The following is a 23,178-nucleotide window of genomic DNA, read 5'->3' as shown; positions in this document are numbered from 1 at the left end:
GATAGTTGGCAAGTATGTGGCAGCTGCTTTGGGCCCCACACCAATGATGGGGCCCAGGACAGCTGTCCCTTTTGCCCTGCCTTAAAGATGGCCCTGCTGATATAAATAGGGTATGAACAACACTGAAAACGGCTTAACCGCTTGCCGACCGGCTCACGTCAATATACATCGGCAGAAGGGCACATACAGGCAGATTAACGTACCTGTACGTTGCCCTTTAAGAAGCAGTTTGCGGGCACGTGTGCGCCCGTGGTGACCTTCATGATAGTGGGTCCCTCTCATGGAGGTTGTCTCATGGAGAGGAAGAACTGGGAAATGCTTGTGTAAACAAGCATTTCCCCATTCTGCCTAGTGACAGGACACTGATCACAGCTCCCTGTAATCCAGAGCGGTGATGAGTATCATGTCACACATAGCCACGCCCCCCCACAGTTAGAATCACCCCCTAGGACACACTTAACCCCTTCACTGCCCCCCAGTGGTTAACCCCTTCACTGCCAGTCACATTTACACAGTAATCGATGCATTTTTAATTGCACTGATCACTGTATAAATGTGAATGGTCCCAAAATCGCGCCAAAAGTCTCCGATGTGTCCGCCATAATGTCACAGTCCCGATAAAAATCACTGATCGCTGCCATTACTAGTAAAAAAAAAAAATTTTTTTTAAATGCCATAAATATCCATTTTGTAGACGCTGTAACTTTTGTGCAAACCAATCAATAAACGCTTATTGCGATATTTTTTTATTTTTTTTTTATTTTTACCAAAAATATGTAAAAAAATACGTATCAGCCTAAACTAAGGAAAAAATAATGTTTTTTATATATTTTTTGGGGATAAATAAAGTAAAAAATAATGCGTTTGTTTTTTTTTTTCAAAATTGACGCTATTTTTTTGTTTATAGCGCAAAAAATAAAAACCGCAGAGGTGATAAATACCACCAAAAAAAAGCTCTATTTGTGGGGAAAAAAGGACGTCAATTTTGTTTGGGAGCCACATCGCACGACCGCGCAATTGTCAGCTAAAGCGACGCAGTGCCGAATCGCAAAAAGTGCTCTGGTCTTTGGGCAGCCAAATGGTCTGGGGCTTAAGTGGTTAAAATGTATTGTTTACTGTGTTTTATTGAGCCTGTTACTGACTTTTATGTAGTTATACCATCCTTTTATTTAGATCGTAAAATCCCCCTTTTATAGCCTACTAAAGTCAAACCCCTTGAGTGCCAAAGCCTCCATCGAGTCCTTTACCAACTGTTATATTTTTATATATGATAAACGAAAATGTAAAATGTAGCACTCCTTTTTATATTTTTTAACATGAATTAACATGAATTTTCAGAGCACAGTACATTTTAAAAAGTGTCGCTTTGCAAATTTTATATTTAATCATTACAAATAAATGGGGAGAAAAAAAATTACTTTGTGTGATGGAAATATGATCCCCCTGCACCAGATTGGCTGTAGAGTCACTACTCTACTGATTGGACCTTTTGCCTACTGATAAATGTATTTTCTTACATAATAAAGACAATTTATTGGAAGTACACAGTGTTGTACAACCTGTTCTGCCTTGCTGCCACTTTCCACCCTACGTCTGTTTGGCTGTCAAAATGACAGTCAGGATTTGCTGTGTAAATATATCAGCTATTAGGCTGCATTCACATTTAGCGTTTTGTGAATGCGTGATCAATTGCACTGTTTGTGTGCTTTTTTTGCACCACTCGCAAAGTTATTGTTGTGGAAATCGGTACAGTGTACAGTTGTGAGAGCTGAAGATGTTTGTTTTCATGTCTGATGAGATGTGTTCTAGTTTTAAGATGTCCATTGCTGTCCATTTGGTCCTTTTGTAATCAACCTAAACTAGTATTCAGTTGATCCTTTTACAGTATATAGTAAACATGTTTGAAAATGTTGATTATTTATTGAAAACTATCCTAAATATGACCATAACTGCATTTAAAATAAGGATCAAATAGGGAACAATTTGTAAGGTGTAGGAATATCTATCCATCAATGCAAACTTTGTTTGTATGGCCCTCATAGAGAAACTTTAATTCTACTTCAGGGCAGGAGCTAGTTAACATGATTGACTTTCCTATTAATATTTTGCTAGTTCTGCAGGCCTGTGTACATTCCTTTTTAAACTTTTATCTATTTACACTTTGAAAAACAATACAACCAGCCAGTACAATGTATGTCAGCTACGACAGTAAAGTTTAATTTGATATAAAATAATCTGAGGCTTTGTTCATAAGACATTTTGTACCCTGGAACAGCCTCAGGGAAAGTCATGCATCACTTTGTTTAGGCTAATCATAGCTGATGAAGCGAGGTACAAAGTGTTTTATTCAGGAGTAAGAGTAGTTATGTATTGAGCTTGTATTGTTTTGCCTTGTTTGTCTTTTGTCTTTCTTGTTCAACAATCTCTCTTTTAACAAAGTTCTAGACAAGTCAATATGTTTAATACATATTATCCAGGTATTTAATTTAACAATTTCTAGCCTAATATCTATCAAGTTATGGTGGAATGTAAACGTTGCCTACAGTAAAGTGGTCATGAACTTGAATAATTTTAAGATTTAAATGATGGGGGGGGGGGCATTGTCAATTTTTACAGCAAGAGCATGTATAACTTTTGCTGCCTATATCTGGATCTATTAACCAGCATGCCCAGATTTGTGACAGTGTTATTCAAAGTGACCCTAGAGGTATCTGTAGATACCTGCAGTAGCAATTCGTTGCTCCCTCTCCTTTTTTATGCCAAGCCAATCTGAATGGACAAAACTCTAGCAGGTGCCAGAGCTTACCTACTCCCACACACGTTGGCTAATTGCTATAATACTGACTAACTGGCTATTCGGATGTGTATTAAGTGGGAGGGGGAATGGCATGAGCAATCACTGTGCCAGTTACCCAAGTTCAACAGGCCATTGTTTGGGCATAGAGAAGGTTTTGAATGCTGTTGAATGTATATGCAGCAAACTTTAGCTACATGCTCTTTATATCTACTAGGAGCTTTTCAGTTGCAGTTATGATTAGATGGCAGCCAACTAACTCTCCCGATCAATTCTCTGTAGGCAATGGTCATGCAACCATTTTGAAAAATGGCATATTAAAAAGATCAGCCTTCATGTTTTAAAAAAAAAAAATAAAATTAGCCGACCCAGATATACAGGCAGCTAAAATGATAATCACATCTTGTATTCCTGTTATTCTCCATCCTCTAATTCATTTTTTTTTTTTATTTGCTTCATGAGCCCCTTATTGGTCCTCACTGACCAATATGGGGCTTGGAAGATCCAAAACCAATTTTTACAGAGCATTCTTCATAAGCTAGTACTAATGCATTGGAGAAACTAGTTTGTAACATTCTAAATTGTGGTCCTTTTCTGCCTTCATGAATATATATGTCTCTCAAACCTGAGTGTTTTCAGATGTTTAGCTAGAAGGCCGTGAGATTCCTCTTGCGATATAATGTCTTTAGTTCTTAAAAATGAAAGAGGAAACTTTGTGTAAAACTATGGTACTTTCCCAGAAAAGTTCCCAGGCAAGTTCATACAGACCAGTAAAATAAATATACAGACTATTAATGTGTTTGTGTCATGGCTTTTCCTTTCACAGCTTCATATACAATTGGGGAAAGCAGTATACCTAAAATAAATAGGTTTAATTTGTACCAAAATAAGATACTAGTTGTGTACAGGTTTCTATACTTATACACTTTAGTTTTTTTTTTTTTTCTCCTTTGCTCCATTATACATTCAGGTTTTAGGGGTTTGGAGGTGGGCAATAACCTAGCTACAAAGCCATGCTACGGCTCCAGAAGACCAGGTTGTTGGCCAAGCCTCAGTGTTTAGGAGCCTTATACCAGAGGCTGTTTACCAGGACTGAGGGCAGCAGGGGAGCAGACTGTTACAAAGCTTAATAGTAGATGATTTACACTGCAACCAAAAAGTTCCAAGCGCTAACCTATATCATTCCATGTATGCCTTTGTATCTATAATCGCAGTATCCTTTACAGCATACAACATAAAGTACTAACGTTCTTTGTTAATCAAACATCTCCAAGAGTGATTAGGGATATAACCAAATCCACTCTTAAAAAGGCAATGATTGGCCGCATTTCCACCAACCTAATATTGAATTCTCATTCTGCGGATAAGCTGCCCTATAGGAATGAATAGGAGGTTGATGTGGACGCCATTGATGGCTTAGGCTATAAATGGAAACCGGCATTCTGTTCCATACCGCTAGTGTCGTTATTTGCATTACAGAGACTTGCTCAACCTTTTCTATTCCATTAGGTATATAGAACGTGGCCATTCCGTATACTTTGAATGGCTTTTAGTGCCATTTTTGTGAGTATGTTTACTCGTCGTTTATTAGAATAAACTGCTTTTATATGGAGCGCACTAGATTTCGCCATTCTTTTTTATATGTTTGCTGATTGTTGTTCACATCAAGGGTTCGAGAAACAGACAGAGGATATGTAAGAAATAGAGGACTATCCGTGCCAGCATCACGCCAGTCTCTTTTGATATCCCCAGAGGGGAACTGCTGTGTTTGACCTGCTGGTGAAACAGGGGTCAAACAAGGAGATAACATGACTGACACTGGTGAATATATGCATTGGAGTGTTGGAGAGACCTATTAAGTTTCAAGGCTTGATACCGCTGTGTTTCTGGTGAGTGTATCCCCAAAGGGGAAGTTTATTCTCCCTCACGTGGTGGAATTGTATGGTGGAAGTCCCCTGCACAGAACACCACGAAAGTCATAGCTCATCTCTTCCGTTATCTATGTTGCCTCTTCTACAGACTATATATGGAAGAGACTTTTAATTTGAGACTTTTTTCCTATTGCCTATATTTACAGGTATATAGAACGCCAGATCATTTATTATAGTGGGGTAAAAGATTCCCCATTCTAAGTGCAAAAGTAATAGGGGTGAATTTATTCACATTATATGGTGCTGCCATAAAATTGCATAGATATTGGTCAGATGTGTTGGAAACCATATCTTTGGTCACCCAAACTACTATTCCTTTTGACGCAATAACCTGTCATCTGGGTGCTCTTGACGAGGAAACAATCCCTGCAATGACGCCCTTTTATTTTTTTCAATAAAAACTTTGTTAATTTTTTTTTAATCTCAATGAGTGTTCGCTCATTAGGTGTGTTATCACAGAAATATTAATCCGTACATTTGCTGTAAATTTAAAGAAGTATAACCAAAGACACGATTGGATGATGGAAGTCAGCAGATCTTCATTCACTAAGCTCCCTTGCGAAACCCAACTTCCCTTGCAAAGTGAACATTCTATTTTGTCTTTAGTAAATTAATCCCGTAATATACAATATTGCTGCGGTCAGATCATTAAAACTTTATGCTGTAGACAGGGCTGCTGTTAGAAATCATGGGGCCCCATACAGCCTACCTTCCCCCCCCACCCCTGTTCTTTTCTCTGCAGCCTCGGCAGCACAGGTGAATGAATAGGAAACGCTCTAAAGCTTCCAGCTCATTCACAAACGGAAGTATATTAAAGTGGATATAAACCTGAATCATGAAAGTTGGGCTGGGCACATCTGTAGTGTTGTGTTGTGTTTTTTTTTTTTTTTTTTTTTTATATCTCTCTCCAAAGCACTGAATCCCATGGCGTTCTTCTGCTCCGTAGCTCTGTTATCAGCCTGATAACTTCTAACTCAGACACAGGATGATTGGTACAGATCGCTCACTGTGTTCATTCAGGAAAGGAAGGGGCCAGAAAATTACATATTTCCCGGCCCTTTCCCCACTCTCTATCCTGAAACATCCCCCTATGTGCCTGCAGCAGCTGGGGATAGGGGAGGAGGGAAGCCAGCAAGGGTTACAGAGGCACACGGGGGCCCGGACAGCAGATGGAAGGGGTACATGTGTTAGGACCAATCCCCTGCAATGCAGCTGGAGCAAGCCGGATCGCTTCTTATGGCAGAAGAGGATCAGTGTATGCAATTAGACAGTACAGCTGGCCCTCCTGCTCAGCAGGTGCCTGGGCCCCCCTTTCGAACTAATGGTGCCTGGGCCCAGTATGGGAGGGCTGGCTAAACTGCCTTATCAGCGGTCCTGGCTGTAGAGATCTAAATGCAGACTTTTTTTGTGCCACGTGAATGAGCCCTAAAGGCTAAAGAAGGAACTTTACGTTTCTGTACAATAATATGAGGTTTCAATGTCACTGACCATTAATCTACACTAGGCAAAGCCACTGACCATTAATCTATATTAGGCAAAGCAACTGCCATTAAACTACACTAGGCACAGGAGCCTCTGATTGATCTACACTGGGCACAACCACTGACCAATAATCTACCAATTGAGTGTGGCACAGTCACTGATAGTTTATTAATACTAGGCATAGTAACAGTGAGGTCCCAGCAGCGTTGGCCCCAATATCCTGATTGGGGGGGGGGCTCCTTTCTCTTACAGGGTTCTAAAAGGAAAAACACAGAATCTACATGCTTCTATAGAAAAAGATAGCCGGGCACTATAAACCGCTCTCCCAACTTCCCCTTCTTCTATCCTCCCTGCGCTTGCACTGTCTCTTATGAAGCGTGCATTGGAAGTTCAGGGAAGAGGCGCGCTGAGACCTGGAGCTGAGGATGGTGTGCACATAGCTTAGTAAGTGTAAGTACTGAGCTAATCATGTACACAGAAATACTTAATAGGCTGCTCTGAATGTATTGGTTAAAAAAAAAACAAAACACATTTATTACTACTTTTAGGTACCATTAAAACTCTGCATCTTAAGCCCCATACACACTATCATATTTTCTGCTGATTTTTGTCTTCAGATTTACCAAAACCACATAGTGCAAGGGCCTGCCTGATTGCATACAAATCAAAAACTCCTAAGATTTGACCTCATATTATATGGTTTTGGTAAATCTGAAGACAAAAATCAGCAGAAAATCTGATAGTGTGTATGGGGCTTAAGTCTGTTTTTGACTGTTAAATGCGCTTTCTTTGAAAATAAAAGAATTACAAAAAACAACGGCATCTTATTTTGACTATTTCTATCTTTACCCTTTGGCCTGTCTGCTTAGAAAAGTTATTATCAGTTCCCTTTTGTGCTCAACCACATCATCATGTTCGACATGTATAATCTATTCATTTATTTTAATGTAAATTTCACTTCCTTTTTTCTTTTTCTTTATTATGAAAGCATCTGTCATCTTTTGTGAGTGCATTGCTACATACCATAAAAGCTACCGTTGCCCACTGTTATCTCCTGCTCACAATGAATACGCTGGAATGCCATGAATTTGAAAGAATGTGCAGTTAGAGATTTTCTTGTTTGTACGGATATGGCACTGCTTAATAAATGGTTCATTCAGCAAGGACTACTATTATAAAATACAGTGTTAATGCAAAAAATATATGGTCTTGTAATTGCTGTCACATACATTCAAACACTGTAGACATTGTAACTCTAATCAGTTAGTAGTGGTTTTCTTTAAGTCCTAAGATGAGGCGGGAATAGATGCTGTAACCTATGCAATAAACACATTGTTTATTGCTAAATCCATGATTGAAGCTGCATTGAACATTTATGTACACTAACCCAATATATTTTAGATTTATTATAGGGAGCTCTTAGAGACTGTCAAGTATGCACTCTCTTTTGGCACTGATGTGTATGGACCCTAAAAAGTAATTTTACTCGGTACTAAAAATATCTCCTTCTTTTTTTTTTTTTTTTTTTTAAATATACTATAATTTTAAAAGGGCGCAGAGTTGCTTAACCTGGAAGTACACTGAAATGTGATAAACACTACATGTAAGAATATAAAATGACATGAGTCTTCTGTGCTTTTACCTATATTTTTTTTAAATTATTGTAAAGGTTCTCTTTTAAAAAAAAAAAAAAAATTAAAGATGTTATACTTACCTGCTCTCTGTGCAAAACCAGTGCTCAGAAGTCCTAAACCACCACTTCTAGGGTCCTTCACCTGTGCTCCTGGCTCCTTCCACCTTCCGAGTGCCCCCATAGCAAGCCGCTTGCTATGGGGGTACTTGTGCAGGCTCGATCCTGAGTCACTTTGTGCATCTATTGACACACTGTGGCCTGGCCCCGCCCCCCTACTCCCTCATCACTGGATTTGACTGTCACTCTCACTGAGTACTGTGAGGAGAGAGAAAGCAGACCAGCTGCTCTCGGGCACAGCGCTAGATCTAGAACTCAGGTAAGTATTTAGGAGGGGCTGGGGGGAAGGTGAAATATTTTTTAGAATTTACAACTAATTTCAGTTAGTTTCAGGGCCTTTGTCAAAATGCTTTGATGGACAAATGCAGCATGCTTTCGGTATCCCTTTTTAAGATGTTTCTGAGATAATTTGGCTGCCTTTGACCTGTAATAGACCTGTATTTTGGTTGCGTTTTGTATTTTTGTAGACTTCTATGGGGAGAAAATCCATTATGCAGAGAATCTCCTCTGTTTGTGTGGGTGTGGTGTGGTGTGTGTTTTGTTTTTTTTTGTTTTTTTTTCTCTTTACCTTGGTTAAGAAACTGTTCTTTTGCGTCTGTTCAGTAACAAGTAGGTGTATTATTTAAGATGAACCATAGGCTTAAAACACAGAATATAGTTATAGCTGCTTGTTTTGTACATGTGGTTTGATTCCATAATCTATATTTCTTCTTAGTTTTATCACACCTTGTAGTGATTGTAGATAGGTATGCAGCTATAGGCCACTGTTGCCCTGTACTTGTAGCCCATATCACAGGTACTTGTAAACAGAGGCTTGCAGCCATTCCTGCTAATCAGTTTTGAGTTCTTTCTCATTGAATAGAAGTTTCTTTGACTTGTAATTAAACCTGATGACTTCCACATGTACAGCATTTAATAGTCCTCTTCTATCCAGCCCTAATGCTGACATTCAAGGAGGACTTATTTCTAGACGAGAGCTTACTATTGCTCTGATTAGAGTGTCCCACAGGAGCCTGGCAATGTATCTTTGCTATTCAAGACTCCGCTAGTAATGGACAAATTGAATAAATGTGTATCTGTAGGCAATTTTTTTTTTTTTTTTTTTGGGAAAATTGTACCCTTCTATGCTAGAGGGACAACTATATCCACCGGGGGAATTTCCCTTACGGAGATTTTTAGTTAACTTCATGTTTAGTCTCTGGAACAGGAAGAGAAAATAAATTTACCCAAATGATACACAAAGGAAAAAAAAAATAGAACTGCCAGGGGTTCTAACCCTTCCATACTCTATCCAAAACTCAAAGAATAGTTTTGACAATACATACATATTCATATGTTGCCACTGCAACTTCATTTGAATTTACTGATATTATTTACTTATGCAACAATCCTACTTAACCAGCAGTAATGATGTGCATAGCACTGTATCCTTGAGAAACCAACAATTTCAACTGAACGGAGACCCGTTTGGAAATCCATTAAAAGGTCAGATTTGATTGGTTGTAGTGTTGTGTGTGTCTGTGTTTTTTACACATTGGGGTGGGGGGTAACTAAAACTGGTGCACACAGAACCTGGTGCAACTGTGCAGAGTAACCAACCAGCTTCCAACTTCAACTTGTTCAAGTAAGCTTTGCCAATAAAAACTAGAAGATGATTGGTTATTATGCACAAATGCACCAGATTCTGTGTTCACCAGTTTTAGTAAATCTCCCCCATTATAAGATCAAGATTATTGGAGGAAGGAGTCCCTTTGGGGAACTTCCTAGATCTTATACACGTAGTGTCTGGTACCACATCCTAAGAAATTTGTGTACAAAAACCCTAAGTAAAAAATGAAGACTTTGAAGGTACCACGTGTAGCACCCTGGAGTTTAGGCAGTGTTGCTCCTCACAAATCTACTTGCCAGGAGTAGTTGTCCTGGTCGATTGTTAGAGATCTGTTGATTTTGCCCTAAGTTTGATCTTGTTGCACTTTTCTCGTCTACCACTAGGTGGCTGGGTACTTGGTGGTACTAGATATGAGAAGGGCAACACAAGGTCAGATTATTCATGTATCAGATATCTTGGCCAATGGACGGGGGTTTTCTTGGGTCCATTGGCCTGCTGGGAGAGCCTATATATATGGGTTGAGTCAGGGGATCTGTGTTCTGTGCCACCTGGATGGCTGTCTGGGAGGATGTGTGTTTTATTGCCCAGGCTGCTAGGACGGAGATTGGGCCAATCCCAGGCACATCTGGCTGCTAGGCTGTCTGAGGGCCCATTCAGAAGCAAGAGAGAGAGCAGCGCAGGGTTGGGACTGCGGCTTGCAGTCCAACCAAAAGTGATGGTTCTGCCGGCCGGAGAACCTGTCGTGATCGGAGGTAGAGGGAAAGCTGTCACCACTAAGAGACCAACCACCTTATTACCAGGGATCACAGTGAGTAACTGAAGCAAGTACCGGAGCAGTATTCTCACCAACCGGGGATGGTGAAGAATCGGGAAACTTCAGTGGGTGTCAAGCCAGGGACCCAGCCAGCTGAGGTGACTCTTGCAGAGCAGCCTTGTGTGTCTTGAGTATTGGGTATCTTGAGTGCCAAGCTAGGGACCCAGCAGAGAAGCAGGGGTGACGCTTGAGGAAGATACCACCGTGAAGATTGGAGGGGCTTAAGGGATTCAGTGGCAGTGAATCAGTGGGTCTAGTGAAAGACCAGGAGCTCATTGGGCTGAAGAACTACAAGAAGTGATTGTAGTGAAAGAGAAGGGAACTGTTATGTTTGTGTTAGGAACGTTTAAAGACTGCTGCCATAGAAGACAGCATTCCTGCACATGCAGATGTGGCGTCTTGTTGGGTGCCTTTCCCTGCATGGCTGTCCTACTTCTATTGAATTCTCGGAGTCTGCCAATTGAAATTGCAACTACCTAAGGGTGTCCTGGCCCTAACCCTCTTTCCCCCAAAAGTTTAAAAGAAATAAACTCTTTTGCATTCAAGAAGTGTCTGGCGCCCAATGACTTTAATCACCTTGCATCCGCCATGCCTCACAACCCACTATATACAGAAGGATGTCAGCTATCTCTGGCCTTGGAGGTTCTCATTAGACCGAAAGAGGCCTGGGACCTTGCTACACACGTGTATGTATATAAAGAATCCAATGTTTTATTTTACAAATGTTAAAAAATATATGTGACATATAAAATTATACAAGTATTGCATCGTGTCAACACTACAGATACATGGGTTTACATGTTGCTTCCTGGGCAGCAATCACCTTGGTCTATACCTTGCTTTCCCCATATGCAAGTTTGAATCTGGACACTCATGACCCTGGTTAATAAAACACAAAAAAAACCCCTGCAAGACAAAGGCATAATGAGCTAGTATGCATAGCATACTAGCTCATTATGAATTACTTACCTGAGCATGAAGCCCCCGCAGGCATCATCTCTCCCGGGGGTTACTTCCAGGTATCGCGGCTCAGGCGCTGTGATTGGCCGGAGCCGTGATTACGTCACCGCTGGTAATGGCACACAGACTGCAGCAACAGCACATACGTGCCGTTGCTTCAGTTTGCCCCAGTGTGCATGTGCCAATGTCATTGGCATATGCAGGGCATATCTCCTAAACTGTGTAGGTTTAGGAGATATCCTGGGTAGCTACAGGTAAGCCTTATTATAGGCTTATCTGTAGCATAAAGTTGTTGTAAAGGGTTTACAACCACTTTAATGATGTACATGGAAAATACACTGCTTGACTGTAGTTATCTTCCTGATGAAGCAGGCACAGACCCCTAGCTTGCATCAAATTAACACCAAGCAATCCATTGCCCAATGAGGTGAGAAATATATATATATATATATATATATATATATATATATATATATATATATATATATATAATACAAAATTCGAAGTCCTCCCTTTTTCTAGTTGGGGTTTTTGTACTCCCCCATTATAACTGCTAATTTTGCTTTTTTCAGAGCTTTCCCAAACGATCTACAATTTAAGCATTATAATTGTAAAATAAATATAAGATTTAGTAAATAAAAGCTTACCATGTGTATATAAAAAAAACACAAGAAAAAAACAGTTCTATGCTTTACAATATTCACAGCATTGACCAGTGTCTGCACAAGAACAAATGGGCACAATAATGTTATGTTTGGGCACTGAGCACATAAAGGTATCGGTCTGATAGTTTCAGTTCAGGTTTTTGGGGTTAACTTTTCAAGGGTTAACTGTAGCTCCGTATAGGGGGTATGATGGTAAAGTTGGGGGCTTCGCTTAAAGTGGATTCAAACTGAATGAATTTGTTTGCAAAACAAATGCATATAATAAAGAACTGAGTTGTTTTGTTTTTTTTTTGTTCCATTTTAAAAATAGTATATTTTTATTTATTTTATTTTTTTTAGCCTTTTTTGTATCTTGGTGCTGCTAAAACTCCCCTACCCCTTTCAGCCACTTCCTGTCTATATGCACTCCAGTTCCAACAACACATTGTTCTGAACTAGCTTTCTGAAGGTGACAACAGTGGACTGTGTATGCACAATGTGTGTCAGCATGGCAGGTTATGGTCTCCACCAGTGGTGCATGTTCTGTTTTGACAATGTAGGAGTACTATTGGGAATCAGTTGTTATACCATAACAGGATCTAATGGTTTTCTTTTACTGAAAGCTGCAGAGTTGAAAACATTGAAACCAAATTTTGAAATGGCAGTGCCAGGTTAAAGCATGTACTTTGGTAAGAAAAATTGTATATAAACTCCTTGGAATTAGCTGATTTTCTGTGGTACTTTGCCATAAAATGTGATCTGATCCGCATCCAAGTCATAACAATAGACAAACACCATGTGCATAAGCTGAATACACGCAAACCATTCTAATTTCTCATGTCTTTATTGAACACACCCATTAAATATTCACAGTGCTGTAGGAAGAGGTGAACCCTTGAAGTTAATAGCTGGTAGAACCTCCTTTTGGCAGTAATGACTTCAAGAAAAACATTTTAGTAGCCCTGGATCAGACCTGTACAGTGTTCAGGAGGAATTTTGGACCATTCCTCTATACAAAACGGCTTCAGCTCAGACCTATTTGTAGGACTCTCTGGAGGCCATTCCACGACATCTCTAAGGGGTTAAAGTCTGGGCTCTGACTGGGTCACTTCAAAGGGCACTTTTTATTTTTAATTTATTTTTATTTTTTTCTGAAGCCAGTCTGTGATGGATTTACTCTCATGCTTAGGATCATTGTCCTGCTGCATCACCCAACATCCTACTAAGTTTCAGCTGGCAGACAGCCACTGACAATGTCCTGTAAGATATTTTGGTAAACTTGGGAATTTTCCCCTCAATGGAAAGTGATCCAGGTGCTGAGGCAGCCCATACTTCACTGTTGGGATGATGTTTTGATGTGGCAAGCTGTGCCCTTTTGTGCACCATACAATTCAACTTTTCTTTCATCAGTCCACAAACCATTTTTCCAGTAGCATTGTGGTTTGTCAAGGTGCTCTTTGGTAAACTCCATTTATATAGCGCCGACAGTTTACGCAGCGCTTTACAACATTAGGGCAGACAGTACAATTACAATACAATTCGATACAGGGGGGAATCGGAGAGCCCTGCTCATTAGAGCTTACAATCTAGGAGGGAGGGTCAAGTTATACAAAAGGGTAATAGCTGTGGGGGATGAGCTAATGGGGAAAATAGTGCAGTTGTTAGATGGAGGCAGGATAGGCTTCTCTGAAGAGGAAAGCTTTTTTTTTTTTCAGGGATCGCCTAAAAGTGGATACGTTTTTGGAGACAGTCTGACAGATTGGGGTAGCGAATTCCAGAGGATGGGCGAGGCTCGGAAGAAGTCCTGGAGGTGGATATGGGAGGAGGTGATGAGAGAGCAGGAGGTCTTGGGAGGAACGAAGAGGGCGGTTAGGTTGGTATTTTTGAGACTAGGCTAGTGATGTAGCTGGGGGCAGAGTTGTGGATGGCTTTGTAACTTATTGTTAGTATTTTGAATTTAATTCGTTGGGCAAGTGGCAGCAGCATTCATGATGGACTGAAGGGGGGGTAGTCTATTTAAAGGTAAGCCAATGAGAAGGGAGTTGCAGTAGTCAAGGCGAGAGATAACCAGGGAGTGAATCAGGAGCTTTGTGGTTTCATTGGTTAGAAAGGGACGTAGTTTAGAGATGTTGCGGAGGCGGCAAGCTTTGGAAAGTGATTGGATGTGGGGCCGAATGAGTCTTTCCTGACATTTTCTTAGTCGCATCCTACAGCAAAGGCCATGGTCCACAGAGAGCGGACATGTGGGGATGGGTGGATGATTGTGCCATTTGCTCTTGACAGATAAGTCAGGGGAAGAGGCACATGGGGGAGGAAATATTTATAAGTTCAGTTTTGGACAAGTTGAGTTTGAGGAAGTGGTGTGACATCCATACAGATGTCTGTCAGTAGGTTAGTGATGCGTGAGGAGACTGATGGAGTGAGTTGAGGGGTGGAGAGATAGATTTGTGTGTCGTCAGCGTAGAAATGATATTGAAAGCCGTGAGAGGCTGACCCAGGGAAGAGATGTAGATTGAAAATAAAAGCGGTCCAAGAACAGAACCTTGGGGGACTCCGACGGAGAAGGAAAGAGGAGTGGAGGAAGTAAAATTGTAAGTGACTCTGAAGGTGCGTTGGGATAGGTAGGATAAGAGCCACTGAAGAGCACAGTCAAGGAGACCAAGGGAGTAAAGTTAAAGTTATCCCATTGAGTATTCTGCATTGTGCCTTGGGAGTCATCTTGGCTGGGTGCCCACTTTTAAGAAGAGTGACCACAGTACTAATGTCTCCATTTATAGATCATTTGTCTAATTGTTGACTGATGAATGTCTTAACACTTTGAGATTGCTTTCTATCTCTTTCCAAGGATACAAAGACATGAGAATTATTTGTGTTATCGGCTTAAGCACACTCTGTTAGTCTATTGTTGTGACTTAAGCAGGCCATAGATGATGTGATTTTTCTTTTCTGCAACCAGCAGTTGCAGGAAAAAAAATGGATTGATTTCCCGCCATCAACACTGGCTGGGGATCCCACAGGTATGGCACTACAGACTTACTTTGGTCCAGGATACGGGGTAGGTTGTCGGTCAGTTTTAGGGGGAAGAGTAGGTGTTAGGTTAATGTAAGGCTACATATTTAACCTTGAAAACGTTCCCTCCATCTCTTTCTACATATCCTGCGTACCGTACCCTGTATAAATAGATCTGTATATTTACCTTCTTGTTTTCTATGTTTGTTTTTGTTATCAATACTCTGAGTCCAAATGCATTGTAAGCTTCTGAAAACATTTTGAATCAAAAATTACTTTCATATAAAAGTTATAAAAATAAGTGAAGATGTAGACATTGTAAAATGCCCTATAGCCTCTCACTAAATGCAATAAAGCATTCTACACCCATTTTTCCAGAGACGTAACATTCCCAGAAATTGAGTAGATTAGGGTCATGGATGTTGTACCTGTCTAGCAGAGATTTATATAGCTGGAACAAAAAATGATTATCAACAGTTGGAAGCTATGTTTTTCACTCCGTATCTGATGCTTATTTGCAGTATTGTCTTGTTAACATAAGGTATCATTTTCACAGGAAGGAAAATATAATTTTCTTCCTTCCTTCATATGTTTATATGTATTTCAGGAGGCCCGGCAGAAATTCCGCTCTGTGCTGACAGAAGCTACACTAAGGTTGGATGAGATGGTAAAGAAAATTGGAAAATCTGTGGAAGATTCCAAACCATACTGGGAAGCCAGGAAAGTGGCCAGACAGGTATTTTGTTTTTGGCAGCACTTTATACTCCTGTAAACCACACAAAGTTGAATGCTATAGAGATTATTATTTTATGTCTCGCTGGGCATGCTCAGGTCTACTGAATAGATGCCTTTGGGCAGTTCTAGAGCATTTGTAAACTTTTAACCTCTGACTATCCTTGAAAAGGTGTGTCAGCTCTGTTAATGTGCAACTGAAATTATGAATTCCAAATTGTTTAAATTGTGTCTTTAACATCATATCTCCCTATTCCTTAGCGTCAAAAAAAGCTGTAAAAGGTTGCAGTGATCTTGTTGGGGGATTTGGTAGTGTTGGTGGAAATACAGTTTCGTTTGTCATTTTGGGATCTTGATGGTAATCGTTGAATGTTGATGTCAGAGAAAAAACTGGAGTGAAAGCAAATGTTTAGAGCTGAAATCACTTTCTCTTTACATTTGTAAGTGTATATGAAATACAGTGGATATAAAAGTCACACCCCTGTTAAAAATGTCAGGTTTCTGTGATGTAAAAAAATGACCAAGATAAATAATTTCAGAACTTTTTCCATCATTAATGTGACCTATAAACTGTACAACTCAATTGAAAAACAAACTGAAATTTTTTTGGGGAGGAAGTAAAACCTAAAATAATGTGGTTTCATAAGTGTACACACCCTCTTATAACTGTGGATGTAGAATTAAACAATCACATTCAAACTTATATTAAATAGGAGTCAGTACACAACTGCCATCATTTTAAAGTGCCTCTGATTAACCCCAAATAAAGTTTTTAGATGTTCTAGCAGGTCTTTCCTGACCTTTTCTTAGTCGCATCCTACAGCCAAGGCCATGGTCCACAGAGAGCTTATAAAGCATCAGAGGGATCTCAGTGTTAAAAGGTATCAGTCAGGAGAAGAGTACAAAACAATTTCCAAGGCATTAGGCATTAGATGTACCGTGGAACACCGTCATCAAGTGGAGAAAATATGGCACAACAGTGACGTTACCAAGAACTGGACGTTGCTCCAAAATTGATGAAAACACGAGAAGAAAACTGGTGAGGGAGACTGCCAGGAGGCCTACAGCAACATTAAAGGAGCTGCAGGAATATCTGGCAAGTACTGGCTGTGTGGTACATGTGACAACAAACTCCCATATTCTTCATATATCTGGGCTATGGGGTAGAGTGGCAAGAGAGAAGCCTTTTCTTATGAAGACCAGCTAAATTTTGCAAAAACACATCTGAAGTCTCCCAAAAGAATGTGGGAAAATGTGTTCTGGTCTGATGAAACCAAGGTTGAACTTTTTGGCCATAATTCCAAAAGATATGTTTGGCACAAAAACAACACTGCACATCATCAAAAGACTACCATACCCACAGTGAAGCATGGTGGTGGCAGCATAATGCTTTGGGGCTGTTTTTCTGCTGAAACAGGGGTCTTAGTCAAGGTAGAGGGAATTGTGAACAGTTCCAAATACCAGTCAATATTGGCACAAAACATTCTGCTAGAAAGCTGAACATGAAGAGGAATTTCATCTTTCAGCATGACAACGACCCAAAGCATACATCCAAATCGCCAAAGAATGGCTTTACCAGAAGGTTAAAGTTTTTTGGAATGGCCCAGCCCGAGCCCAGAACTGAATCCGATTTGAAAAACTGTGTCATGATCTGAAGAGGGCTGTACACAGGAGATGCCCTCGTAATCTGACCGATTTTGGAGTGTTTTTGCAAAGAAGTCAAGATGTGCCATGCTGATAGACTCATACCCAAAAAGACTGAGTGCTGTAATAAAATCAAAAGGTGCTTCAACATAGTATTAGTTTAGGGGGTGCACATGTATGCAACCATATTATTTTTGTTTATTTTTTATTTCTCTCCAACTTCAACTGAGTTGTACAGTTTTATAGGTCACATTTAAAGGTGTAAAAAGTTTTGAAATGATTTATCTTTTTTGTCTTTTTTTTACATCACAGAAACCTGACATTTTAACAGGGGTGTGTAGACTTTTTATATCCACTATATGAATCCTGTTCATGTCAGGATATGTATAATCTTGCTTACATGAAAACAATAAAAATTTTGAAACGTAAAGAATTTGTATTTTGGACCAGAATCAGCACATCCACAGAACATTCACTCTGTTTTCTTTGCTTCTCCTTGAGCTAGACAGGTAAAGGACTATGCTAGTGCTAGAAAGCTACATGACTTCCATGGGCCACCTGTACATGAACTAGTGGACATACATTTTTTTTCTGAGTTCTACTGGCTTGAGAAAGCATAGAAAACACAGTCCGTAGACTGAATATAAGCCAGATGTTACTATAGATGCCTCTGTCTGCATTTTTATTGATGCAAGTGCTTGGAAGAGCTTTTCCAAAATGTAGGTCATTGTATATCTGTTCTACTTTAAAGGAATTTATGAAAGATTATTTCAACAAAAGAAACCTGTTATTTTTATATTATGCAAGCTGCAATTTATAGTCTATTTTAATGATGCCAAGATTTGTTTCTAGATTTCGATGAAGTAGGGAAGGTTCCCTACGTTTTGTGTGTGTGTGTGTGGTTTTTTTTTTTTTTACTTTTGTCTGTGTCCTCATTGGAAAGATTAACCTTTTATCTGTCCTGAGTATCATAGAGCAACAGTAAAATGTAACATTCTACAGTTGTCACTAGCACATCAGTAGCCCTTTCACATTTTATCCAAGACAGACAACTTAAATGATTAGCTAAAAAGGCAAACGTCTTTTTTAGATAAAACAAAAATATGTGTAGCGCTAAGAGTTCAATATGGGGACGCTGAAGTCCAACTAAAAATGTAAAACCTCAAAGTAGAGAGAAAAAGTCCTCAATGTGTATATAGAACATAGTCCACATAGATGTGATGATTTCGTGAGAAAGGCAATTCAAATACGTGACATCCAAGGTGAAAGAATAGAAAAGGCACACCACCACCGAAAATGGAGAGGCTTACCAGATCTCATGGACCCCAGAGGTCATACGCCCAAATGGGTCAAATCAGGCTTGGGTGGTGGGTGATGATGGATATTCCGCAGGTATGATGGGGATGGACATCGAGAAATATACCATAGACTTGTGTGTCCCTCTTAGAAAACAAGTTTTGGCTGGCGTTTACAATTGAGGTCCTCACTGCTGACTTTCAAATCCAGAACAGCCACCATTAGGGGCCTGAAACCTCACACCACAACCGAACACCGCACCAACCACAGCCACTGACCGGTGCACTAGTACATTCTCCTCCCCTGTGTATACTGCGCAAAGTCTTTTTTAGACCTGGTTTCATCACATGTCACAGCTTAAGACCCCTTTAACACTGAGGTGCTTTTCATGCATTTTAGTGCTAAAAATAGTGCCTGTAAAGTGCCTCTCATGCCTCTCCGGTGTGAAAGCCTGAGTGCTTTCACACTAGGGCAATGCGCTTGCAGGATGGGAAAAGTCCTACAAGCAGCATCTTTTGGGGTGGTGTATACACTGCTCCCAAAACCCCCTAGCCTTTGAAATGAATGGGCACGCTTTCTTCGGCTGCTAGCAGGGGTTAAAAGCACCCGGCTAGCGGTTGAAAAGCGCCACCAAAATGACGGTAAAGCGGCATGGCCCCAGTGTAAAATGGGTCTAAAAGGTTTTTCCTGGTTTCTATCTCTGGTAGGTTTATAGGAGGGGCATTAGGTTTGTGGTGAGGCTAAATAATTAGAATTTGAGTAGCTAGAGATTTCTGTCTATATAGATTTCTGAGACATGACAGATCTAATCTTGTTTAAAACTGGTAGCCTTAACACTATAACAGTATCATTTGATCATTATGTGACCACTGTGCCCATGTCACTTTCTGCTTAGGTTTTGTTTCAATGTGTCATGTCCACCTAGAACCCTGTTGCATTTTATTATTTTTTTCCCACCTATTGTAATCTACATCCTCCTCTCTTGAAATGAGGTATGATGTCATTGACATCTGGCCTCCCCAAACAATTAAGAGGAAAATAAACTACATCATACTTTTGTGGCAGTTTAGACACTTGCAGCCGGTTGTACTTCAACAGAAATCAATAATAAAAATCCGTAATTTCAAAGACATGCATGTATGATGTTTGTCTGTACTTTTTGGTATTACAGGTGGAATAACCAGCCTTTATTTTATGTGTTACGTTTATTTAAGGTTTATTTCACAGTGGGTGCCATTAACTGGGGTTTCATAGTTTTTAAAGTAGATCTAAACCCTCATCACCACTTCAAATATATAGTTCTATACTTTTAAGCAATACCCATCCCCTATGATCAATGACTTCTAGTACTAGTAATGGAATCTCCCAGCAATACCGCTTATGATTCATTGGCGGAATGTAATTGACCGGGTTAAGAAGAATTATTGTTTGTCTTCTGCATTAACTATAACAGATGGAGAATGTGTGAAACTTGTGTTTTTTTGTTTTGTTTTTTGTTTGTTTGTTTTTTCCGTTCATTTCTGTGTAATTGTGCAACTGGAGCAGTCTTTACTACGTAAAGCTTACCTGTTTTACAGTCACAAAGAAAAGCACAGAGAGGCCCCTTTCACACTGGGGCGGTGGGGGCGTCGGCGGTACAACAGCGCTATTTTTAGCGCTGCTGTACCGTCGTTCTTGCAGCTGTATTCGCCCGCTAGCGGTGCGGTTTTAACCCCCGCTGGCGGCCGAAAAAGGGTTAAAATCCCTCGTACAGCGTGGCTATAGCCGCGGTATAGCCGCGCTGTCCCATTGATTTCAATGGGCAGGAGCGGTTTAGGAGCGGTGAATACACCGCTCCAAAGAAGCGGTTTGCAGGACTTTTTTCACCGTCCTGCCAGCGCACCGCTTCAGTGTGAAAGCCCTCGGGCTTTCACACTGAACAAACAGCGGAGGCTGTTTAGGGGCGGTTTGCAGGCGGTATTTTTAGCGCAATACCGCCTGCAAACCGCCCCAGTGTGAAAGGGGTCTAATGCTTTCTTTATCTGCATCTGCTTTGCTTTTTATCTTGTGCTGAAAGTGTTGGTAAAGATTTAAGAAGCTTAACACTGCAGAAATCCAAACCTGACACTGTAGCTGAGAGGAGGGAGTGTGAGAGATGTCTAATCAGGCACAAGATTCATTTTAATGCAACACATTCCTGACTTTATTTTTAGCATCCTATCTTCTTCCTTTTTCAAACATCCACAAGAGACATTAAGGTGAAGCTGGAATAGTTAAAATCATAGTGCATTAATAGAAAATACATTAAGCCCTGGTTCACATTGGTACATGTCAAATCGGCGGCAATTGCCAGCAATGGCATCGTCCTAATTGGTGCGCAGCACAAATGAGTTTCTGTACTACTTTTTGCAATTTCGGGCTACGATTTACATTGAAACCTGCACAGATGTCCCTGAAATCGCAGCCGAAATCGGGACTGACACGCGGGAGTGAAATTGTGCAAGTTCAGCTGAACTCGCACGGCTTCATTCCCACACCTCAGTGTAAACCTGGGCTAAGACTGATTTATTACAACCGGTGCCATGAAAACTGGAGCTGTCCCCTGTAGCAACTGTCTTTTTTTTTTTTTTTTTTTTTTTTTTTTTTTTTTCAAATACATGTTTGAAACTGTAAAATAACATTATGGAAAATAGCTTATTTTCAGCATTATCACATTTTCTTGTTCTGAATCAAAGAATTCTTTTTTTTTTTTTTTTATATTGCAGTCATATTTTATCATTTTATTTTTTGAACTGGACAAAGGAAAATGAAGCATGAAATGTTAATGGATAGATAATATGGAGATATAAAAGGCGCTGCCCTCTGTGTTAATTAGTTATCGGTAAGGATGTCATAAACTACACGCTAAATTCAGATAACTATGACATATAAGAACTCCATCACTGGATTCCGTACTACGGTCTAAAATAGAGAAGACCTTATAATTGGAGAAGACCAGAAAAATAAAATAAAATATTATATATATATATATATATATATATATATATATATATATTCCATGTAAAAGAGTTTTTAACCAGATGGAAAAACAAAATTCAGTGTATGTACTGTTTATTTCACCCTTGAGGGCATACACCAGTGACTTCTGTGCGTTTTATTCAGGTAGTGACTTGAAGTGCTCACCCCCAGTGCTCCCCCACTCACCAGAAATAATCACCCCTGCAGGGGTACCGAGCGACAGAGTGGGTGCCTTAGGGTGGATGATGATCACTCCAGTTCTGCTGCCGTTCCTCTGATTTATGCGATCCTTACAAATGTTCCAGGGTAAGCTATGTGCTCCAAAATGACCAGGTTACTCCATTGTATACCATCTTTGTCTGTTAAACTCTCCGGAAATCCAGAGACAAGAGAAACACAAGGAGGCTTCCTTCGTGAAGTATGTCAAGTATTTATTGCACATATGCCAAAAAGTCCACAATAACAAGCCTCAAATAGAGAATATAGTAAAACCGGCACCGCTGTATGCAAGGATGGGACCAGAAGCGAGCTGTGAGCGTGCGTCCCACCTTGCGTTCCAGCCTCCACTTCCGGGTATGACGTGTGAGCGTGACTCCGGCTTACGCGTTTCGTCATAGGACGTTTTCAAAGACGGTGTCGACGCCTACGCTTCACACAATAATATAGTCATACGGCCCACAACACTCCTCCCCTTATTATGGTAATATCGCTCGGGGGGTGGGGATGTGGTAAAGCCGCTGGACTCCAACAATGTTATACATACAGCCTAGGCATAACTAAGCACTTTCCAATCGCATTACAATCTGTTCACTGCTATTCATGTTCCAATTACTCAATATTGTTGTGACCCCTTAACTGAGATCTGTTACACTCAGAGCAGTTATATTAGGATTAGTAATTTATGGTCCGATTGGAAGTAAATTCTCCCAATCTATTCTGTGTAATGGAAACAGATAGCAGTAAATGGGAACAGACAGCAATACAATAATATTGCATAAAATGCGATTAAATATAAGTTAATATTAAATACTTATGATTGTGCTAAAAAATAAAAATAACAATACAAAAAATAACCATCAAAAAATATATAAAAATTTTTTTATAAATAAAGATGTAAAATAGGATCCCCAACATTATTAAATTTAATTAGCAAGGATATATGTATGAGATTAAAAATACTAAAACCATGTTAAATAATCCTATATGAAAAGTGTAATAAGGATTAATAAAAATGCATATATTCTTTAATACAAATGCATATATTTTTTGGATTAATAAATGCATATATTTTCCAGGTATCCAGCATAGGGTAAGGGGGTGGAACTTGAGTGTTCGAGGGTAAGTTAGATTCTTCATACAAAACTATTATAAGTGTTGTGTGCTTATTCAGAAAAAATGAGGGCACATTTAGTGTAGATGGCAGAACCTTACTGTAAGTTATGAGTCGACCAATAGATAACTACAAGATAAAACGGAGGGGTCCAATCTAGCTATATATACAGTGTCAACGTTTTTA

At 39.9% G+C, this 23,178-nt stretch overlaps 1 protein-coding gene across 1 annotated transcript in view; it reads left to right on the top strand.

Annotated features, from left to right (window-relative positions):
• SH3BP5 (SH3 domain binding protein 5) overlaps positions 1–23,178 on the top strand; it is a 104,445-nt gene that overhangs the window by 24,170 nt on the left and 57,097 nt on the right. Inside the window, exon 3 of the mRNA XM_073630318.1 lies at positions 15,601–15,729. Within this exon, the coding sequence (XP_073486419.1) occupies positions 15,601–15,729 (129 nt within the window). The remainder of the gene's footprint in view (positions 1–15,600; positions 15,730–23,178) is intronic.

This window comes from Aquarana catesbeiana, linkage group LG05, assembly GCF_042186555.1.
Source record: "Aquarana catesbeiana isolate 2022-GZ linkage group LG05, ASM4218655v1, whole genome shotgun sequence".
NCBI lineage: Eukaryota > Metazoa > Chordata > Amphibia > Anura > Ranidae > Aquarana > Aquarana catesbeiana.
The sequence above is the reverse complement of the archived record's forward strand: the minus strand, read 5'-3'. Positions and strand labels throughout refer to the sequence as shown.